This window comes from Diceros bicornis, chromosome 12, assembly GCF_020826845.1.
Source record: "Diceros bicornis minor isolate mBicDic1 chromosome 12, mDicBic1.mat.cur, whole genome shotgun sequence".
In the NCBI taxonomy this organism is placed as follows: Eukaryota; Metazoa; Chordata; class Mammalia; order Perissodactyla; family Rhinocerotidae; genus Diceros; species Diceros bicornis.
In genome coordinates, this window is record NC_080751.1 from 25,989,163 (window position 1) to 26,008,576 (window position 19,414).

The 19,414-nt window shown below is 32.9% G+C and overlaps 1 protein-coding gene across 6 annotated transcripts in view; it reads left to right on the top strand.

Annotated features, from left to right (window-relative positions):
- USP34 (ubiquitin specific peptidase 34) overlaps positions 1 to 19,414 on the top strand; it is a 244,102-nt gene that overhangs the window by 193,024 nt on the left and 31,664 nt on the right. For all 6 annotated transcript variants that reach the window (XM_058551143.1, XM_058551144.1, XM_058551142.1 and 3 more), the window contains 17 exons: positions 1,239 to 1,392; positions 2,519 to 2,597; positions 4,113 to 4,166; positions 4,279 to 4,374; positions 7,756 to 7,820; positions 7,915 to 7,990; positions 8,078 to 8,125; positions 8,244 to 8,309; positions 10,485 to 10,565; positions 12,314 to 12,399; positions 12,787 to 12,955; positions 13,059 to 13,133; positions 14,264 to 14,415; positions 17,867 to 17,915; positions 17,999 to 18,103; positions 18,181 to 18,225; positions 18,994 to 19,098. In XM_058551143.1, coding sequence (XP_058407126.1) covers positions 1,239 to 1,392; positions 2,519 to 2,597; positions 4,113 to 4,166; positions 4,279 to 4,374; positions 7,756 to 7,820; positions 7,915 to 7,990; positions 8,078 to 8,125; positions 8,244 to 8,309; positions 10,485 to 10,565; positions 12,314 to 12,399; positions 12,787 to 12,955; positions 13,059 to 13,133; positions 14,264 to 14,415; positions 17,867 to 17,915; positions 17,999 to 18,103; positions 18,181 to 18,225; positions 18,994 to 19,098 — 1,505 coding nt within the window. The remainder of the gene's footprint in view (positions 1 to 1,238; positions 1,393 to 2,518; positions 2,598 to 4,112; positions 4,167 to 4,278; positions 4,375 to 7,755; positions 7,821 to 7,914; positions 7,991 to 8,077; positions 8,126 to 8,243; positions 8,310 to 10,484; positions 10,566 to 12,313; positions 12,400 to 12,786; positions 12,956 to 13,058; positions 13,134 to 14,263; positions 14,416 to 17,866; positions 17,916 to 17,998; positions 18,104 to 18,180; positions 18,226 to 18,993; positions 19,099 to 19,414) is intronic.

Consider the following 19,414-nt stretch of genomic DNA (forward strand, 5'->3'; position numbering starts at 1 on the left):
TAAAGTTAGAACTTGAGTATGTTTAGAAGTTTCAGGAAATGAGCTAATAGAGATAAGTTTGAAAATATAGGTGAAGTTAAGAAGTGGGCATTGTATATATACATCCTACTTAGAACTCTTTTCAAATCATTTGTAAGATTATAGCAAGACTGCCCAGTAACTGTGCTTCACTGTATTTTTTATGATACTTCCATGTGTGGAAGCAGCAGAAGTTTATGCCAAGATAGAGGAATTTGTTGGGCCACAGGTGATGCATTCAGAGTCAGATTGTAGCACATCCAAACTCCTCAGACACTGCTTTGATAATTTCAGCCATTTCCTTCTCTACCTGATTGTCACTTCACTTTCCAGTTTAGACTGCACTCAGGTTAACCAAATCTTCTCTCAGTTATTTGCTTCTGATTGTAGTTTTTCTTTCTATGTGATGCTGGGAATACAGATTGTAAATCATACATCATCCTCAAACTTATTAGACCATTCTGTAATTTTTTCCTTAGTATCTTTTATACCTTTCAAATTTAAATCTTTGTCGGTGGGAAGTATATCTTAAAACTCCCAATACAGAATGTTTTCTATTAGCTGATACACAGTTGGAAGCATGCTACTAGCACAATGCTCCATTTTCCTTAACTTGAGGCTAAAAGGCATAAATATATTAATTCCTTTTCAGATCTTGTGTTTGCCTGCTCCTGATAAAGATAAACTTGAATGTAGCATTTTGTTTTATTAACAAAAGAAAACCAAATTTAACACAAATAACATATTTTATACAGTCGTGTTACTTAACAGTTGGGGTGCTTTCTGAGAAATGTGTCGTTAGGCAATTTCATCATTGTGCGAACATCACGGAGTGTACTTACACAAACCTAGATGGTATAGCCTACTACACACCTAGGCTATATGGTTTTAATCTCATGGGACCACCGTCATATGTACGGTCTGTTGTTGACCAAAATGTCGTTATATGGCGCACGGCTGTATTTATATATTGTATTGAGGTTGTCTGTAGTTATGTACTAACACACAGTTGTTTTTCCAATGATATGTATAAATGTTCCTTAAAATTGTAATCTTTGGATGGTGGATGACTAGTAAATACAGTTGTTTGGTACCTGATTTAATATATAAAGTACCAGTGCCTATTTCTGTACATCAAGTATATTATATAAAGTGATTCTAGGATGTCATTGTGTGCAGTCTTCAAAATTATTGCTGTTATTTTATGTAAATCATTTCAGGTTTTAAAGAAGTCAGTGATCATTCAAAAGACACAGAGAGCTATGAGTATGATTTGATAGGAGTGACTGTTCACACAGGAACAGCAGATGGTGGGCACTATTACAGCTTCATCAGAGATATAGTCAATCCGCTTGCTTATAAAAACAATAAATGGTGAGTTTTAAATATTTTACTCTTGGGATTTTTAAAAATCATTTTGCTTGTGTTTTTAAAGTATAAGCTTCTGATAGTTTTCTCTTTAGATATGTTTTCTAAAAACTTTCTATAAAGTTAGGAAAGGGGGCAGACAAAATTTTTAAATGAAAGTGGCTTTCAAAAGACAATATGAATCAATTGTTCTTAAACTTTATGGATCTCCAGACTCTCTTGAGAATTTGATGAATGCTCTCCTGAGAAAAGTGAACACACACACACACACAGTTTTGCACACAACTTTAGATGCATAAATAATATTGCACCTTCCAAATCTTACCTATCTGTGTTCACTCATTCAAGAGCTGTTTACTGAATGCCTTCTATAGGGTGGCCACAAAGTTTTTATATATTCCAGTTAGAAGTTACCTGCATGCTCTGCTCTCTTCACCATACCTCTCCCCTCTGACACACATGTTCTTTTTATCATTTTTTTATCAAGTTAATGATTGGAAATCATCAGTCAGTCCTTAATAGCTATTTTTCGGTCTTCAGTGTTGTTAGGTAGAGTCTCATGTATAGAGACTATATCTGTGCTAGGCATTGTTCTAAGTGTTGGAAATATTGCTTTGAACAAAATGTACATTGGTAAACTGATTTGCAGTTAGCAGAATAGTTTTGTTCAACCTTTTCTCACCCATTAAGCCTTATCTTTTACTTTTTTTGTCCATTTGAATAAATTTCCATAAGTGTGTTTTTGAGTTTTTTAATCATAAATTTTGACATGGCATGTTTATCTTTGCAAGTTCTCCCATCTCTTAATCTTTCTTGTCTAGTAGCTTTACATGTTATATTTATGTAAACTTTTTATTCCTTGTTTTTATGAACTTTTTTGTTACTCCTAGGTGATAAATAGATCTATCAGATTTTAGAGTCATTATAACTAGGTGGTAAAATTATATTCCCAATTTTTAGTAGATCAGAGTTGTCGAAACAAAGCTTAGTTAGAATTTACCTCTTATTAATAATACTTTGGTCAATATTTGTAATATATCAGTATGTAATCTAAATATTTTAAAAATAGGCATAATACAGAGATATTCAGTGTGTGTGTGTGTATATATATATTCTATATGCTCTGTTTTAGGTATCTTTTTAATGATGCTGAGGTAAAACCTTTTGATTCTGCTCAACTTGCCTCTGAATGTTTTGGTGGAGAGATGACGGTAAGTTTTATTCAGAAATTATAAATGGTTCATGACTTTCCAAGTGCTTTGTAGTATCATAAAATCTAATAGCAGAGTCACTTTACTTTCTTTTAATTGCTCTGATTAAATCTAAAGTTTCTTTAGTTGTTATTTATTGGAAGTTTAGTATGTTTGGAGTATATACCAGGCAATGGGAAATAATTAAAATAATTAAAATATTACTGTTTCTGTTTTCAACTGATTAAGAAGGTCTGATTAAGAAAGTTAAGACTTAAATTGAAAAATTACATAAATACATAATAGTATAGGAATTGAATTAACAAAATGCCATGAGACATTAAGATTGAATAAGTTGTTTACTTGAATGCTTTGGGATTAGACCAAAAGAAATTACTCTTTATTGACTTAATATGAAAAATCTTTGACAAGGAAGTTGGCTTGAGCTGAACTTGAGAGAGTTGTTCCTTTAGTGGTTTTTGTAACAGCAACAGCAATAAACTTGTTTATTACTAGTGACAGTTTAGAAAAAGAGTATCTTCTCTATTATGTAATAAGCAGTACGACATAAGACAGTTAGGTTGGAGTAGTATTGGAATAATTTTACTTTTTTTTTTGTGAGGAAGATCAGCCCTGTGCTAACATCTGCCAATCTTCCTCTCTTTTTTTTGCTGAGGAAGACTGGCCCTGGACTAACATCCGTGCCTATCTTCCTCCACTTTATATGGGACGCCACCACAGCATGGCTTGCCAAGCAGTGCGTCGGTGCGTGCCCAGGATCCTAACCTGTGAACCCTGGGCTGCCAAAGCGGAGCGCGTGCACTTAACCGCTTGCGCCACTGGGCCGGCCCCAGAGTAATTTTACTTCTTCATAGGCGGTTTATCCTAGTACCAATTTTCTGAAAACTGTTTTAAAATACCCTTTTGTTTCTTACAAGTATTAAATAGTCGTTTCCATTTCACAGATAAGCCCTGGTAAAGTTATTTTTTGCTTTCATAGCCACGTTCATTGTAAAATAACTGTTCACATTCTGGATTTTAATGAAAAACTTCTTTATTGCTCTTTGATGCTCTTATGTACTATTTTGAATAGAAAAAGAAGTAGGCAAATTGGCAACACTTTGGAAATGGGTAGAAGAAGGAAGTAAATAATGAGTTACCATTGAAGCTATCACTAAACCGATTGCATCTCTGGATGTTTTTCCTAGGATATTTCCTCAAAAAAAAAAAAAGGAACAAGTAAACTTTGCAAAACTCTTCTCTTAAAAGATAGTTTTTCAAATTGCAAGTCCATTTTATTTTCTTATGCTTTATATATTTTATGGTAAAGTACCTTAAAAAATGTCTCGAATCTTTGTTTCCAAGTACTCTTAGTCAAAAACTTCTATCTGGGATTTTTTTGAATGTAATGCTATTTGAAAACTATTTCCAAAGTTACTATCAAGTGTAAAATAGCTGTTGATGAAATTTTTATATATAAATATAGTTGAGTATACCCATTTTTTAAAGAAGGAAAACTTTTATTTTTTTAAACAGACCAAGACCTATGATTCTGTTACAGATAAATTTATGGATTTCTCCTTTGAAAAGGTAACCATTTCTTTCGTATACAATTTTACATTGTTTTTTTCTTCCACATTGTCTACTTTTATAGTTATACATTGTCAAAATGAAAATATACTTTTTTTTTTGCTTCTTAAAGACACACAGTGCATATATGCTGTTTTACAAACGCATGGAACCAGAGGAAGAAAATGGCAAAGAATACAAATTTGATGTTTCATCAGAGTTACTAGAGGTATAAGTTAATTTAACTTGAGCAACAATTAAAAGCATGTTAAGTATTTATGCAAGTTAATAGTACGATAATATAAAAGCAGGCTAGGATAATGATAGGATCTATAATCCAGGGTAGACCTAACACTGTTTACAAATAGTCTTGGTAATAGTGACATACAACAGGTGAATGTAAAGTAGATGGGATTAAAGGGAGTGGAAAATAATTATTAGTAACTTTGAAGAAAAATAAAAAGGTAAAATGGTTGATGGAATCAGGGAAAGCTCACAGGTAACTTTTGTGGTTGGTAATGTTCTTCTTGGATTGGGTGATGGGATTGCAAGTGTTTCTCTCTTACGCTTCGTGTTATACACAAGGTGTACAGTGTATTTGAAATACATTTAAAATATGTGTTTTATATATTAAATGTATCTCATTTGTAGTAATGAGGCTTTGTTTCATAAGGTAGTAAGTGGTAATGTTACTTTAATGTTTTAAGATTTATAAAAAGTATTCACAACTCAACGTGTGTTGCCTCAATGTTATAAACTCAGTCAGCCAAAAGTACAAAAAGTAAATCTCAAGAAAGGTATACCTGACAAAAATGTACTCTTCCATCTAGACATTTCAGTTTTTACTGTCTGATTGATAGATTGGTATTTGCACTGTCATGGCCAAGTCTTAAAACTGAGTGATTTTCTTCCCCAAACAAACTCTTAACTGGTATCTTGCCTACCCATAATGTTACTGATAAAAAGCCAGGAATATTATCTTCTTTCAAATCCTTGAATTGGATTTGCCAGCAAAATTAGATGCTTTACTAGATTTCAAGCTATTAAACTCACTTATTTGTACAAAAATTTCTTTTAACCACCATCATAACCAAAATTAAATAGATTATAATCACCATTATGTGTAAGACTTTGAATCCCCAAGGTGTTCAAATTTAGACCTTGTTCTAGATGAGAACCCAATAGTATTTAATGACAACCAACCCATTTGTGAAGTAAAATGAAATTTTAAATAAAACCATAATGATGTATGTATATTATTCATTTATATCAATGGTTCTCAAACTTCCTGTTCTTAGGACTCCTTTATATTCTTAAAAATTATTGAGAACCTTGAGTTTTTTTAAAATATTAGTTTTAGTGTGATTATATCTATCAATATCTACCATTAAAAATTAAAACAAATTTTTAAAGGTTTGTATTCATTTAAAAATAACTAAAACAAACCCCTGACATGCTAATATAATAACATTTTATGAAAAAATCTTTTTCAGAACAAAACCATTCAGTGAGAAAGGTGGCCCTGTTTTTACAATTTTGCAAATCTCTTTAATATCAAATTTAATAGAAGACAGCTGGAGTCTCGTAATAGCTTTTGCATTAGATCTCTTGTGATCTCATTTTTCAGTTGGCCCCTGGAAAATTCCATTGTACTCTGAGGAGTGAATGAGAGTTTTAAAAAGGCAGATAGCGTCATAGTATTACTAAGAAAATTGTTTTGACCTTAAAGACGTTCTAAAAACATCACAGGGATCCATACAGATCTCTGAACCATTCTTTGAGAACCACTGATTTACACTGTGACAAAAGGGAATCCCAGACTTTTGTTCTACTGTTACAAGGAAAACAAACTAAACTACATGAGAATATTTTTGATTGCAGACCTAAACCAACCATTTTTTCTATTCATTCAGCTCATTAATTTAAAATGTTTGCTTGCATAGACATTTTACTAAAAAAATTAAATAAAAATATAATAATACTGTGTTACTTAACATTAATATAGATTTTAGATGTAAACTGGAATCTGGTCCTTTAGATTTGTACAGTTAAAATATAGCTAGTAGTAGACTTTGCCAAAAGGTAAATAGAAAATTTTAAAACCATAAACTATAATGGGTAAACAAACATTATAAATCGTGGTGACTATTATGGATAAAACAAGTAGAGTGCTCAGAAAGGATAGTTGATGGCAGTTGCTGGGGAAGGTGATCAGGAAATGCTTCAGATTAACCTTAAACTGAGACTTGAAAATTAGCGAGGTTAATCATGTGAAGAGTACTCCAGGCAAAGAGAACATTATGTACAAATCCCCTGAGGAAGGATAGAACTTACTGGCATGTTTTAGAAGCTAAAAGATGATCTGTGTGGCTGTGATAATTAATAAGTGCAAGGAAGAGTGGCCCGAGATGAAGTTGGACGGGTATGTAGAAAATACCTAGGAAGGCTCTGATCAATGTAGTGCAGTAATTTCACACTTAGATACACCCATAGGTTGTATTGATACAATGTAAAACACACATTGTATTGATACAACGTAAAAAGGACCATCAAAAAACAAGGTGAATATTTCTGTAGGACAGAAATGGAACAGAATTAAAAGCACTGACTCTGGTGGAAACCACAGGACTACCAGGCTTTAGGTCCAAAGAAGATAATTGTGGCCAAGACTTCAGCTCTTGTGCAGTAAATGTGACAAAAATTATGACACAGGATTTAGAGCCGAGCTCAAGGCTAGAAGCAAGAAGCTTAGAATGGGGCTTTATTGCTATAAAAAGGCACTGAATTGGGATGTGTGAATGCTGTACAACTCTCCTTGGGGCTACGGCATTATAGAAAGCTGTATGCCTAAAGATGCTAGAGGACCAACCAAGAACTCTGAAGCAGGCCGTTCATTGATTAGGTCTGTGATTTTCCAAATATCAGTGTGGAGTGGGAGCCCTAATATGTGATTATAAAACCTGGTTCTGGACTAGAGTAGTGGGCTGGGGAGGCAAGTAGAGATAGTTGAAATCTTTAGTGGGTTAAAGACAGCCAGTAGTATCAATAATCAGAACATAAATTTGTTCTAGATAAAAATAAGTTTAAAGTCAGCAGAGCAATTCTGTAGGGCTAATATCAGAAATAATCATTTTTCCTGATTTTTATAGAGTAAACAAGGAAATCAACTCTCCTTTAGGTCTGCCAACCTGAATTAAGTTTTTTAGTTTTGCCAGTTTTTAAACGTTTTAAACCTTTCTCTCATAACCTGTTCTTATGAAAATGCAGCATGACATAGTTTTATTCATTTTTCTGTTTGCTCTTCAGACAGATGGGATTTCATCTTGAAACTTTCATGTTGAAAGTTCTTACTTTCAAAATCTTTATAAATACATTTTTAAAAAACCGTGATCACTAGGGGTAGCCAGATAAGGAATGATAAATTGGAGCAAGTTTAGTAACTACTTTCATATTCCATATACCAGGAGAAAAATCCACATGAATTTTAAGTGCATGTATTTGTTTGGTTTCTGTTTCTTTTAGAGCAGGTCTTTTTGTCCAATAAAAATATTGGTAAAATGTAATGAAGCCAATGCTTTCTGATATCTGATGTTAACATTTTTTTCTGCAGTGGATTTGGCATGATAATATGCAGTTTCTTCAAGACAAAAACATTTTTGAACATACATATTTTGGGTAAGTTTGGAAAATTTAATAGTAGATTTTTTGTTACACATTTAAAAAAAATCTTATTCTGTAAGAATTTTAACTTATTATTTTTAAATTCTAGATTTATGTGGCAGTTGTGTAGTTGTATTCCCAGTACATTACCAGATCCTAAAGCTGTGTCTCTAATGACAGCAAAGGTAATATATAAGCTTTAGATAATTTTTTCAAAGTTGAGTACTTTAAAATAATTAAACGTTTTTGCTTAATTTTATCTTTTCTTACAGTTAAGCACTTCCTTTGTCCTAGAGACATTTATTCATTCAAAAGAAAAGGTATGCATTTGATTTTGTTAATTTTTGTGTCGCTTATGTCATTTATCAGATATCTTTTGGCTTTTCTTATCTTTAGCTTAGAAGTCCTTATGCTTCCAGTGACTTCTTTCTTTTTCAGCCCACAATGCTTCAGTGGATTGAACTGTTGACCAAGCAATTTAATAATAGTCAAGCAGCTTGTGAGGTGAGGTGAATAACTCTACAAACGATGCATAGCTTAAGATTCACTTTTTTTGTCTGTTTTCTTTTATTCTTAACTGAGATGCTGCAGCAAACTTGTTTTATCTGTTATAAATCATAGGGAGCCCAATGTAATTTGTTTCTAAAATTACTTGATAGCTGAGAGAAAGTTATAATTTATGTATCAAATCCATTATACTGATTAAATAATTGATTTTTAAGTTATTTAAAAATCCTTGGCATTCCCCCACCCCCCGATGTATTGGAAGGAAAAAGTATAGAAAATTCAAAGGACTGTACCCGCTATTTCTTGATTACTTTTGAATATTATGAGAAGATACTTAAAAATGCATATCTCCCCTTTCCCCTCTGAGAGAAAATGCATACATCCCAGTAGATCGGTTTATATCCAGTTTTATCTCCTCTCGTAGTGTGTTATAAGAGAGACATCCTTAAGGATAATCTGCTCACAGGAATGATCACTTAACCGTATTGCCATGTTAATATCATTTATCATTTTTGGTTAGTTCCCAAAGTGGTGTAAACCTTCCTAGGAATGCAAGTCTTACAAATTTCCAGAGGTAGGAGATAGCAGCATAGTATGCAATAGGTGAAATTAGTTGAATATTTTTTTCTTATGTAGATTATTTAATTATGCTTTGTAGCCATAGAATAGAAGAATCTGATTATTATAAATTTCAAACACAAAGACGTAACTTTTTAAAACTTTATAATGAATATTTCAAAACATGCGCAAAAGTAGAAAGATATGAACTCTCATGTAGCTGTCACCCGATTTCAACAGATAGTGACATTCTTTTGTTTTCATCTATTCCTATCCCCGATGCCTTTTGTCAGCTGAAATATCTTAAAGCAAACCCAGATAACATATCATATATCCATAAATAGTCAGTATGTATCTCTATTAGATGAGAAGGTTAAAAAAATATATAACTGGGCCAGCCCGGTGGCACAGCGGTTGGGTGCTCACCCTACCGTTCAGTGGCCCAGGGTTCGCAGATTCGGATCCCGGGTGCCCACTGATGCACCGCTTGTGAAGCCGTGCTGTGGCGGCATCCCATATAAAGTAGAGGAAGATGGGCACGGATGTTAGCCCATGGCCAGTCTTCCTTAGCAAAAAGAGGAAGATTGACATTGGATATTAGCTCAGGGCTGATCTTCCTCACACACAAAAATATATATATATAACCATGATTCCATTCACTCCTAGTAAAATTACAAGTGATTCCTTAACATCATCCAATACCCATTCTGTGTTCAGTTTTCTCTAATTGCCTAAAAAATGTTTTTTTAGTTGGATTTTTTGAATTGGTATTCAAACAAGGTCCACATTTTGCTTTCGTCTCATTAATCGCCTTTCATCTATAAAAGTTGCTTTCTTTGTTCTTGCAAATTTGTCATTTGTTCTGCAGTGTTTTCCACATGCTTGCTTTGACTGACTGCATCTTCCTGGTGTTATTTAACATGTTCCTCTATTTCCATCCCCCTTTATGATTTTTGAAAGCTGTTTGATAAATCCAAAGGGTTGATTAGGTCATAATTTGTTTTGTTTTTGTTTTTTTAAATAATGTTGCCACTTTAGTTTTTCCACCAAGGATTTGCCTCTGAAACTCGGTCAAGGAGTTAAAATTCTCTTCATTTATCAGTAATTATGTGTGTACAGAAATAGGCAGTACAATTCAATCGAGAAGTTAAATATGCAATTAAGAGATATGTTGACATCAATGGGAAATTGTTTTAGCTTAGCATAAAGAAGGGCGTTTTTTGTTATCAAGAGGGCATAATTTGTTTTTAAACAGAAAGAAAATGAATCATACTCAGATCATATATTATTAATAGGAGCAAAAGATTCTACAGTGTTGCTTTCATAAGGACTAAGAGGAAAATAGTATTCCATTTTATTACGATAAAGACTACAGGTTGCCATCAATGCAGGTTGTACACTATGATGTAAATGACATCCATGGAATTCTATGATGAGATGACCCTGATTATGACGTTAGGCATTTTAGATTTTGGACTTTCTAACAATTGAAGAATCTGTTTTGGTAAGAACTTAAAATAATTGAAACACTGACTAGAAGTAAAATCCTTATGTAATTTTTATCCCATTTAACAAGTATTGATTGAATGTTAAAATCACACTATTTTCTTACAGTGGTTTTTGGACCGCATGGCTGATGATGACTGGTGGCCAATGCAGATACTAATTAAGTGCCCGAATCAAATTGTGAGACAGGTAAGAAAAAATTTGAAAAAGAATTGACTTTCAAGTTAATTATTCTAAATTTGCCTGTGAATGTGTCTTACCCAGGATTGAAAGTAGTTTGAAAAAATAAAACTCTTATCATGAAAGTCATTTTGCTATTGTTTTCACCAGCCTCTTTTAGCAAATCAGCTATGATTTCAATCAAGAGATTAAAATCATTCACGTTTCCTGGTTATATGAAGATAGCTATAACCACCTCTTCTCTCAGATCCTACTCTGGCTGTTTCATGAGTTGTGCTGATTCTTTTTCAGATCCTTAGATATTCTAACCATGGTAGGGTACTGTAATAGCCTTGAAAGTTAAATGAAGAGTGTGTAACTCATTTCTGTGACAGATTGTGAACTGTCACATGAATCAATTTGTTTTCCTTACATCATTGGAAAAATTAGACAAGGAAAATGTAAATATTACTTTATATTCACTTACGCCACAAAACCAAAAATTTAATCTGAAATATGCCACTTTCCAGTTATTATTGAGACATAATTGTTATACCATAAAATTCACCAAAATCTTTCAAAGTGTAAAATTTAGTGGTTTTTAGTATATTCCCAAATTTGTGCCACCATCATCTATCTAATTTAAAACACCTCAAAAAGAGACCCCATACATATTAGCAGTCACTCCTCGTTTTATCCTGCCCTTTATCTCCAGTGCCTGGCAACCACTAATCTTTCAGTCTCTCTGGATTTGCCTATTCTGACCATTTCATATAAATGGAATCATACAGTATGTGGTCTTTTGTGACTGGCTTCTTTGATTTAACAATGTTTTCGAGGTTTATCCGTGTTGTAGTGTGTATCCGTATTTCATTTCTTTTTATTGCCAAATAATATTCCATTGAATGGATATATACCAAATTTTGTTTATTCGTTCAGCAGGTGATGAGCATTTGGGATGTTTCCACTTTTTGGCTGTTTTGAGTAATGCTGCTATGAACATTTGTGTACAAATATTTGTATGGACATATTTTTTCACTTTTTTATATACCTAGGAATGGAATTGTTGGGTCATATGATCACTCCATGTTTAACATTTTTAGGAACTACCAAACTATTTTTCATGATGTCTGCACCAGTTTACATTCCCACCAGCAATCGATGAGGGTTCCATTTTCACTACATCTTCTTCAACATTTGTTACTGTGTTTCTGATGTTAGCCATCCTAATCGATGTGAAATAGTATCCCATTGTGGTTTTGGTTTGCATTTCCCTAATAATTAATGATATTGAACATTTTTTCATGTGCTTATTGGCCATTTATATATCTTATTTAGAGAATCCCCAGCCATTTTTAATCTGTGTTTCTTTTAGATAAACTTAAATCACATTCCTTCTCTTAGGCATTGATAAGCAGCTCCTTCTCTGATAAGCCCCGCTCTACTCTCCTGAAAGAGATGGATGCTAAATTTTCTTTTCTCTGTCTCCACTAGTTAAGAGGGTTTTGTGAAGCTTTGTTTTTGGTAATCTCTATTACTGAAACGAATAGTTCGTTGTTGTTTTTTCCCTTATTATAAAACTAAATATTGTTTTTCAAGTTAACTTTGCCTTATATCTTCAGTCTGTAGTTGAGGCTCCAGGAAAGCTTTAGAATGTCAAAAGATAATCTGGGGACAAAAATATAATTGGATGGCAGAGAATTTTGAATCGTGTTAATTTTTCAGTATCTTACTTGATGTGAGTTCGTTCTTAGATTGTTATATCTTTTCATTTATAGATGTTTCAGCGTTTGTGTATCCATGTGATTCAGAGACTTAGACCTGTGCATGCTCATCTCTATCTACAGCCAGGAATGGAAGATGGGTAAAGAAGTACCTTATGAACATGTTATTTTTAAGCTTTTTGATGATCTACCTACAAAGTATTTTTAAATATCCACACTGAAATTAGGTTCTTCTATTTAAAAATAATCTGTAATAATACATATCAAGAAGAGAAAACTTTTATTTTTAATTAAGTGCATCCTTAACATCCTCTACAAATAACTCATGACTTAGTTTTTTTTGTTTGGATTGATTTATTTTAGCCAGACACAATAATTGAAATCCATCTACTTATATTATTGTGATTGGTATTCATTATTACAAAGATGAAAGAGGTAAATTCAGGTTTTTAAAAATATTCCTCTTTCCAGAATATCTATCCCCAGATTTCATACTTTCTCTAAGATATATTAAATTGTGTTTTCAGATCAGATGATATGGATGCCTCAGTAGAAGATATTGGCAGTCGTTCATGTGTCACTCGATTTGTGAGAACTCTGTTATTAATTATGGAACATGGTGTAAAACCTCACAGTAAACATCTTACAGAGTATTTTGCCTTCCTTTATGAATTTGCCAAAATGGGTGAAGAAGAGGTGAGGCTATATCTTGTGTATTTCTGGGATTATGTACCTGTTTTTACTATTTAAAACTTAATTGTTTTATTTTATATTTTTAAATTAATATTTTCATTTTTAGAGCCAGTTTTTGCTTTCATTGCAAGCCATATCTACAATGGTACATTTTTACATGGGAACCAAAGGGCCTGAAAATGTAAGTACAATTCTGTCTCATATCACTAATTTAGAGGCCATGGAAAGTCATTAGATATTAGAACCCTTTAAAGTCCCTTCTAGCCCTGATATTACGTATAATTTTAAGGGTCTAAGTTAGGTTGATATTTTTAATGGATACAGCAAGAGAAGAAACAAAACAATCAAGTAATAAATTTCACTAGTAAGGCCCTGGAACAAAGCAAATAAATTTAAGCAAAATGGCCACCATCTACCTTGAGGTCCTATCAATAGCGTGTTGTTTGGGTGACCATTTTTGTTGGCTGTATTTTTTAAGCCCTTTGCTATTATGTTTGTCAGAGTCTTCCAAACATTTAAGTAGCTGGTCTATTCATAATATTAAAGTATTACATGAATTTTGTGTTGTCCGTAATGCCACGTTAGATTGAATGCTCTATTTGTACTATCTTATTTAATCCTTATTGCAACCCTAAGAGGTAGGTTTATCTCCATAAGGAACTTGAGGCATACAGAAGTAACTTGTTTCAGATCACAATAAGTTGGGCTTTGATCCTTGGTCAGAATCCTGAGCTAAACTATTAACCACTATGCTGTAATGCTTCTCAGAATATGAACTGTTATTATCTAATTCCAACCTATATAGCTGCCTGTTTAGACTGCTTTTCTTTTGTTTTGATAGATCATAAAATCTTTTCAGTCTCGCATTTCAAAGCCCAAGTGAATATCTCTTAGAAATACTACTATTTGGATGATCTGAAAACTGCTGCTTTAATTTGTATAACTGGCATTTTTATTAAACAGGAAATACTGTTTTATCATACTCATAAATTTTGATCCTAATTTATCTTCTAAGGGGCTTGCCTATAAGAAAAAAGAAATTATTAAAAGATTTATCCCATTAGGTAAGGTAAATAGACACAGTAGTGAGAATCATTGTTTTTTACAGTTCTGCCTATTAAGTCTAAAATTAAGTCCTGAATGTGGTTTAGACTTTTAAAGTTACGGTTAGGCCTTTGAGTGGTTATTTTTCATGATACATGCTCCTGCCACCATCTACCTTGGATAGTTATATAAAACAATCAAGTTATTTGCTCTCAAGATAATATTAAAACTAATATCATATTAAAATTGAATTTTGTTCTGCTGTAGCCTCAAGTTGAAGTGTTGTCAGAGGAAGAAGGGGAAGAAGAGGAGGAGGAAGAAGATATCCTCTCTCTGGCAGAAGAAAAATACAGGCCAGCTGCCCTTGAAAAAATGATAGCTTTAGTTGCTCTTTTGGTTGAACAATCTCGCTCAGAAAGGTGAAATGTTTCAGCATTCAAAATGCTTAAAGCATGTTTGATTTTATTCCTTTTACATAATTGTTTTACCACTATTATCTCAGCACCTTTTGTTACGTAATTCCTTTTAAATAATAACACCACTATTCACCCACTCTTGTAGCCTAAGTATTTCAATCCTTTGTACCAAACTCTTACTTTGCCTCTGAGTCATGTTAGAAATATACATTGAAGAAATATACAGTAAAATATCTAGCAAAATTATATGTGCATTCATCCTTTAACCTAGCAACTCGGCTTCTAGCAACCTGTCTCCAAAATATAGAAAGATGTATGTGCAATGCTGTTTGTTGAAACAGTGTTTGTAATAGTAAACACTGGAAATGTCCACCAAGAGGGGACTAGTTGAAAAAGCAGGGCATCCACACTCAATAGAGTACTCCATAGGTGAAAAAAAGGAAATATGGAATATATCTATACTACCGTGGAGAAATCTTGAGGATAAATATTACTGAGTGAAAAAAGCAAGGTGGAGAAAAGTGTATATAGTATGCTACTTTTTAAGAAAGGGGAAGCTATGGGAGAGTGTGTGTGTGTATGTATGTATGTATGGATGTGTACAACCAATCCTTATCATTTCATGCATCTCCTATTTGCGAATTCACCTACTTACTAAAATTTATTTGTAAACCCAAAATCAGTACTCGTGGAGCTTTTATGGTCATTAGTGGACTGCAGAATGTACATGTGCAAAGTGGCAAAAAATTTGAGTTGCCTGATACACACTTGCCCAGCTGAGGTCAAACGTGGTGACACTCTACCTTCTTTCAGTTCTCATGTTGTAAACAAATATCCTTTTCATAGTATATGCCACATTTTTCACGTTTATGCTTTTTGTTGGTGATTTGGCTGTTTAAAATGGCTCCCAAGCATAGTGCTAAGAGCTATCTACTGTTCCTAAGCTCAAGATGGCCATAATGTGCCTTAGGGAGAAAAGAACACATGTTCGATAAGCTTCATTCGGGTATAAGTTATAGTGCTATTTGTGAGTTCAATGCTAATGAATCAATAATATATATTAAATAAGGTATCTTTAAACAGAAACACACATAAAACAAAGTAAGCTGTTGATTAGTTGACCAAAATGTTGTGACCAGAGGCTCACAGGAACCTAACTCTGTATTTCCCCCTGTAAACAGTGATTCAGTAGTCACTTATTTGGAGTTTGCAGCACTTTATAGAACATAAATACTACAAATAACAAGAATTGATGGTATTTTTTTAAAACTGAAGACTAAATCAAAAACTTCAAAAAAAGTTTGCTATGGTTGGGCTTGGGAAAAACAGGCTGGAGAGGACAGGAATGAAAGCTTGACTTCTTTGAGTGTACATTGTTTTGTTTTTTAGATTTAACTTTTGAATCATGTAAATGTTTTATATAATTATTAATTAATTAATTTAAAAATGCAATCCCTAAAAATCAAAAGCAGAGTGAAATAAGTGAACCTAACTATATATTGAGCTGGTGGCCATAGCCATTGGAGAGGAATTAATTAAAGTGATTTTAGAGCACATTAAGTATAAATTCCTAGTGGGATGTACATGAAGGAGAAAAAGAATTATAAAATTATCCTAAACTTTTTTACTAATTATATTGTTAGTATAAATAGAATTATTATTCTGAAACTCTATATATTATAGAATGAAGCAAATAAATAATCGGTAATGTCAATAGAAACCAAAATTTTTGGCAAAAGAAAAAAGAAATACAAATATAAAATTGTAGGGCTTTTATGCAACTTTTTTTCAACTAAATTTGAATCTGGAAGTATCAGAGTTCATGGTGTATTTTGTCTTAAGCAAACAAAAACTGTATTACATACCTCTATTTTCTGAAAAGTGCTAGAAATCTTATCCAACCCAGAATCAATGAGTGCCCCTGGCATCTAGGTTATAGTCTCTAGATATCATTTCTCACTGAAAAAATTCACGGTTCCTTAGAAAAATGGCCAATTCCAGGTCTTGGGCAAGAAATGAATGTGAAGCCTGGAACATTTTGTCATTTTGGAAAACGAGGCTATCAGAGACTACTGAGGTCATGTTAAAAGGACTCAAGAGCCAACGTAAGGAGGTTTCTACTGGTCATAGATTGGACATCCTAATCATCAGTAATAGTAAGAATAAGTATAAGTGGACTAATACACATCACAGATGTTTCAATCCATGAATTCATAATGAACCTACAAACAAAGTTTAAAAAACTTACTGGCAATGTTTGGAGTATATTAGGAAACCAAATCATAATTTTGGAAACTTATTAGTAAAAGAACAATATCAAGCATTTATCTTACCTGCAGGAATTATACCAGGAAATGATCATCATTGGCTGAAAAGATTAGAAAAAGAGTAACAACTTTTCATTGTGTACCTCCTGATGAAAGTCCACACCACCACCTATAAAGTGTTCTTGATTAAAAAGTCAAACCTAGATCTGCTCAAGTCTGTAGATCTAACTACCAGTTTACAGGAAATATGGGGACAGAGGAACATGTTAAAACACCACCACAAGGATACAGTCAGCAAAATGGAAATGTGGGAAATTCTACAGGACAAGCCACCTGCTTTCTTCAACAGATCAATTGCAAGATAAAAACAAAATCGGAGGGGAAGCCAATAGTGTAAAAGAGATTTAAAAGACGTTTCAACTAGTTGCAACAGAGGACTTTATTTGGATCCTGATTCAAACAAACTAATTATAAAAAAATTTTTTAGAACCTTGAGGAAATTGTACACTGGCTGGATATTGTATGATAGTAAAGAATTGTTGATTTTCTATAGATGTGAATAATAGTGTGGTTATGTTTTTTAAATTTATCTGTTAGAGATACATACTGAGATTTATGTATTAAATGATAAAATATCTGGAATTGCTTCAGAATAGTCCATATTGAATGAGTAGGAGGTACAAATGAAACAAGACTGACCATGAATTGGTCATTTGAAACTGAGTGATGGGATACTTATAATGCTCTATTTTTGTATGTGTCTGAAATTTTCTATAATAAGTTAAAAAAGAAAAACACTGCAATTTTGAACTGGGAAGTGAAACTCTCTAGTATTTCTTAGAAGTTCATTTTTGTTTTGAAGGTTCTCATGTCAAAAAAAGCTCTCTAAATTAAACCTACCTTAGCATTATATACCAAAATGTTGAGAAGAAATAAAGAATGGAATAAAGAAATAAAGAATAGAAATAAAGTATTGGGCTTCCATATACCAATCCTGGAATCTTGAAAAATTATCTAAAAGACATCTAGCAAGCAAGTCCAGCTAGCAGAAAGTTCAAAAATCATTTTATGATGGTGGCTTGGTACAGTTGTAATTGAATTGACAATTTTGATACCTGTCATAATGCAAATAGCTATAAAATAGTACAGAGGAATAAAAACTTATTTTCACTAATGTTTTCTTTCAGGCATTTGACATTATCACAGACTGACATGGCAGCATTAACAGGAGGAAAGGTAATACCTTCTCTATATTAGACCATTTTATAGTTGCAAAAATAATAACAGTTCCTAAATGAACAAACTTTTGGTTTTAACAGGGATTTCCCTTCTTGTTTCAACATATTCGTGATGGCATCAATATAAGACAAACTTGTAATCTGATTTTCAGTCTATGTCGATACAATAATCGACTTGCAGAACATGTAAGTACTGAGAAAATCTTAACATTTTTTGGTAACTTTTAAAAGAATATTCTGAAATTTTCCTTTTTCTGTTTTAGATTGTATCTATGCTTTTCACATCAATAGCAAAATTGACTCCTGAGGTATGTAGACGTTTGTTAATTGATGTTTTTAAAACTATGTCAGCACTGACAGTGCTTCCAAATGAACCCTAATTATTCCTGAAAAGAAAATTTATCGAAGTTTCCCCTTATAACACGATAACCTATTTTTAAGTATGTAACGTGAATAAACTGAATTACCTCTTCATGTCTTATTATCACAAAGGTGATATTTCCAATTAAATATAAATTTACATGTAAGTTCAATATATTGGAGCGCCACCTAGATACTAACTTTTAAAGTTGTTCGGTTTGAAGCACATATCGGAACTGTGCGCAAGAAAAAAGTAGACTAACCAGAACTCTGAACAGGTGGAGAAATATGTGGAAGATAGAATACAGTATTGTACAAAAGTGTTTTTGTAAAATGGAAATGTTACAGCTACTTTAATGATACATGTCAAATAGTAATATAAATTATACCTCAGAGATCAAAGGTTGGAAACTTTTAATCTAAATTTTCCTATAAACATGGTTGTCTCATTAACAAAAGTTTTGTTTTTTTTTTTTCCCAAACCGACATCCAGAAAAATACATGTTTTCTGTTACATGTGGCTCCCACACAATTGACTTTCTAGCTGATCCTGCTGCTTTATGATAGTTCAAGTTCATATGCAGGAGTAGTGAGTTCTGCTAACCTAACACAGCAGATTTAAATGTGATGTGTAGAAGAGTTGTACATGTTTCTTTTCTTATGAAAGAGATGGGTTCAAATAGATGTAAATACACAGTCATGTATGTGTCTTACAGGCAGCCAATCCTTTCTTTAAATTGTTGACTATGCTGATGGAGTTTGCTGGCGGACCTCCAGGAATGCCTCCCTTTGCATCTTACATTCTGCAGAGGATATGGGAGGTAACTCTTGCAGCAGATGTTTCAGTATTTATTTTTCTGAAGACTTTATTTTTCTAATACAATCACTATCATTTTAAGTACCAGTTTCTTCTTACTTGGGTAACCCAAAATGGTTTCAGTTAAATCACAGATCAAGGGAAGAAGAGATGCTTTAGTCAGAATGTCTGGGGGAGAAAAAGAGTTCTTGGCTAGTTTCCCAGATGTTTATTAAAGACCTTCTCGTAGAGTCATAAAACAGCCTTCAGCCACTCCAAGGTTCTCATTCCCCTACCCTCAAAAAAGATTCCATTAAGTGATAGATGCCCTGGAAATATAA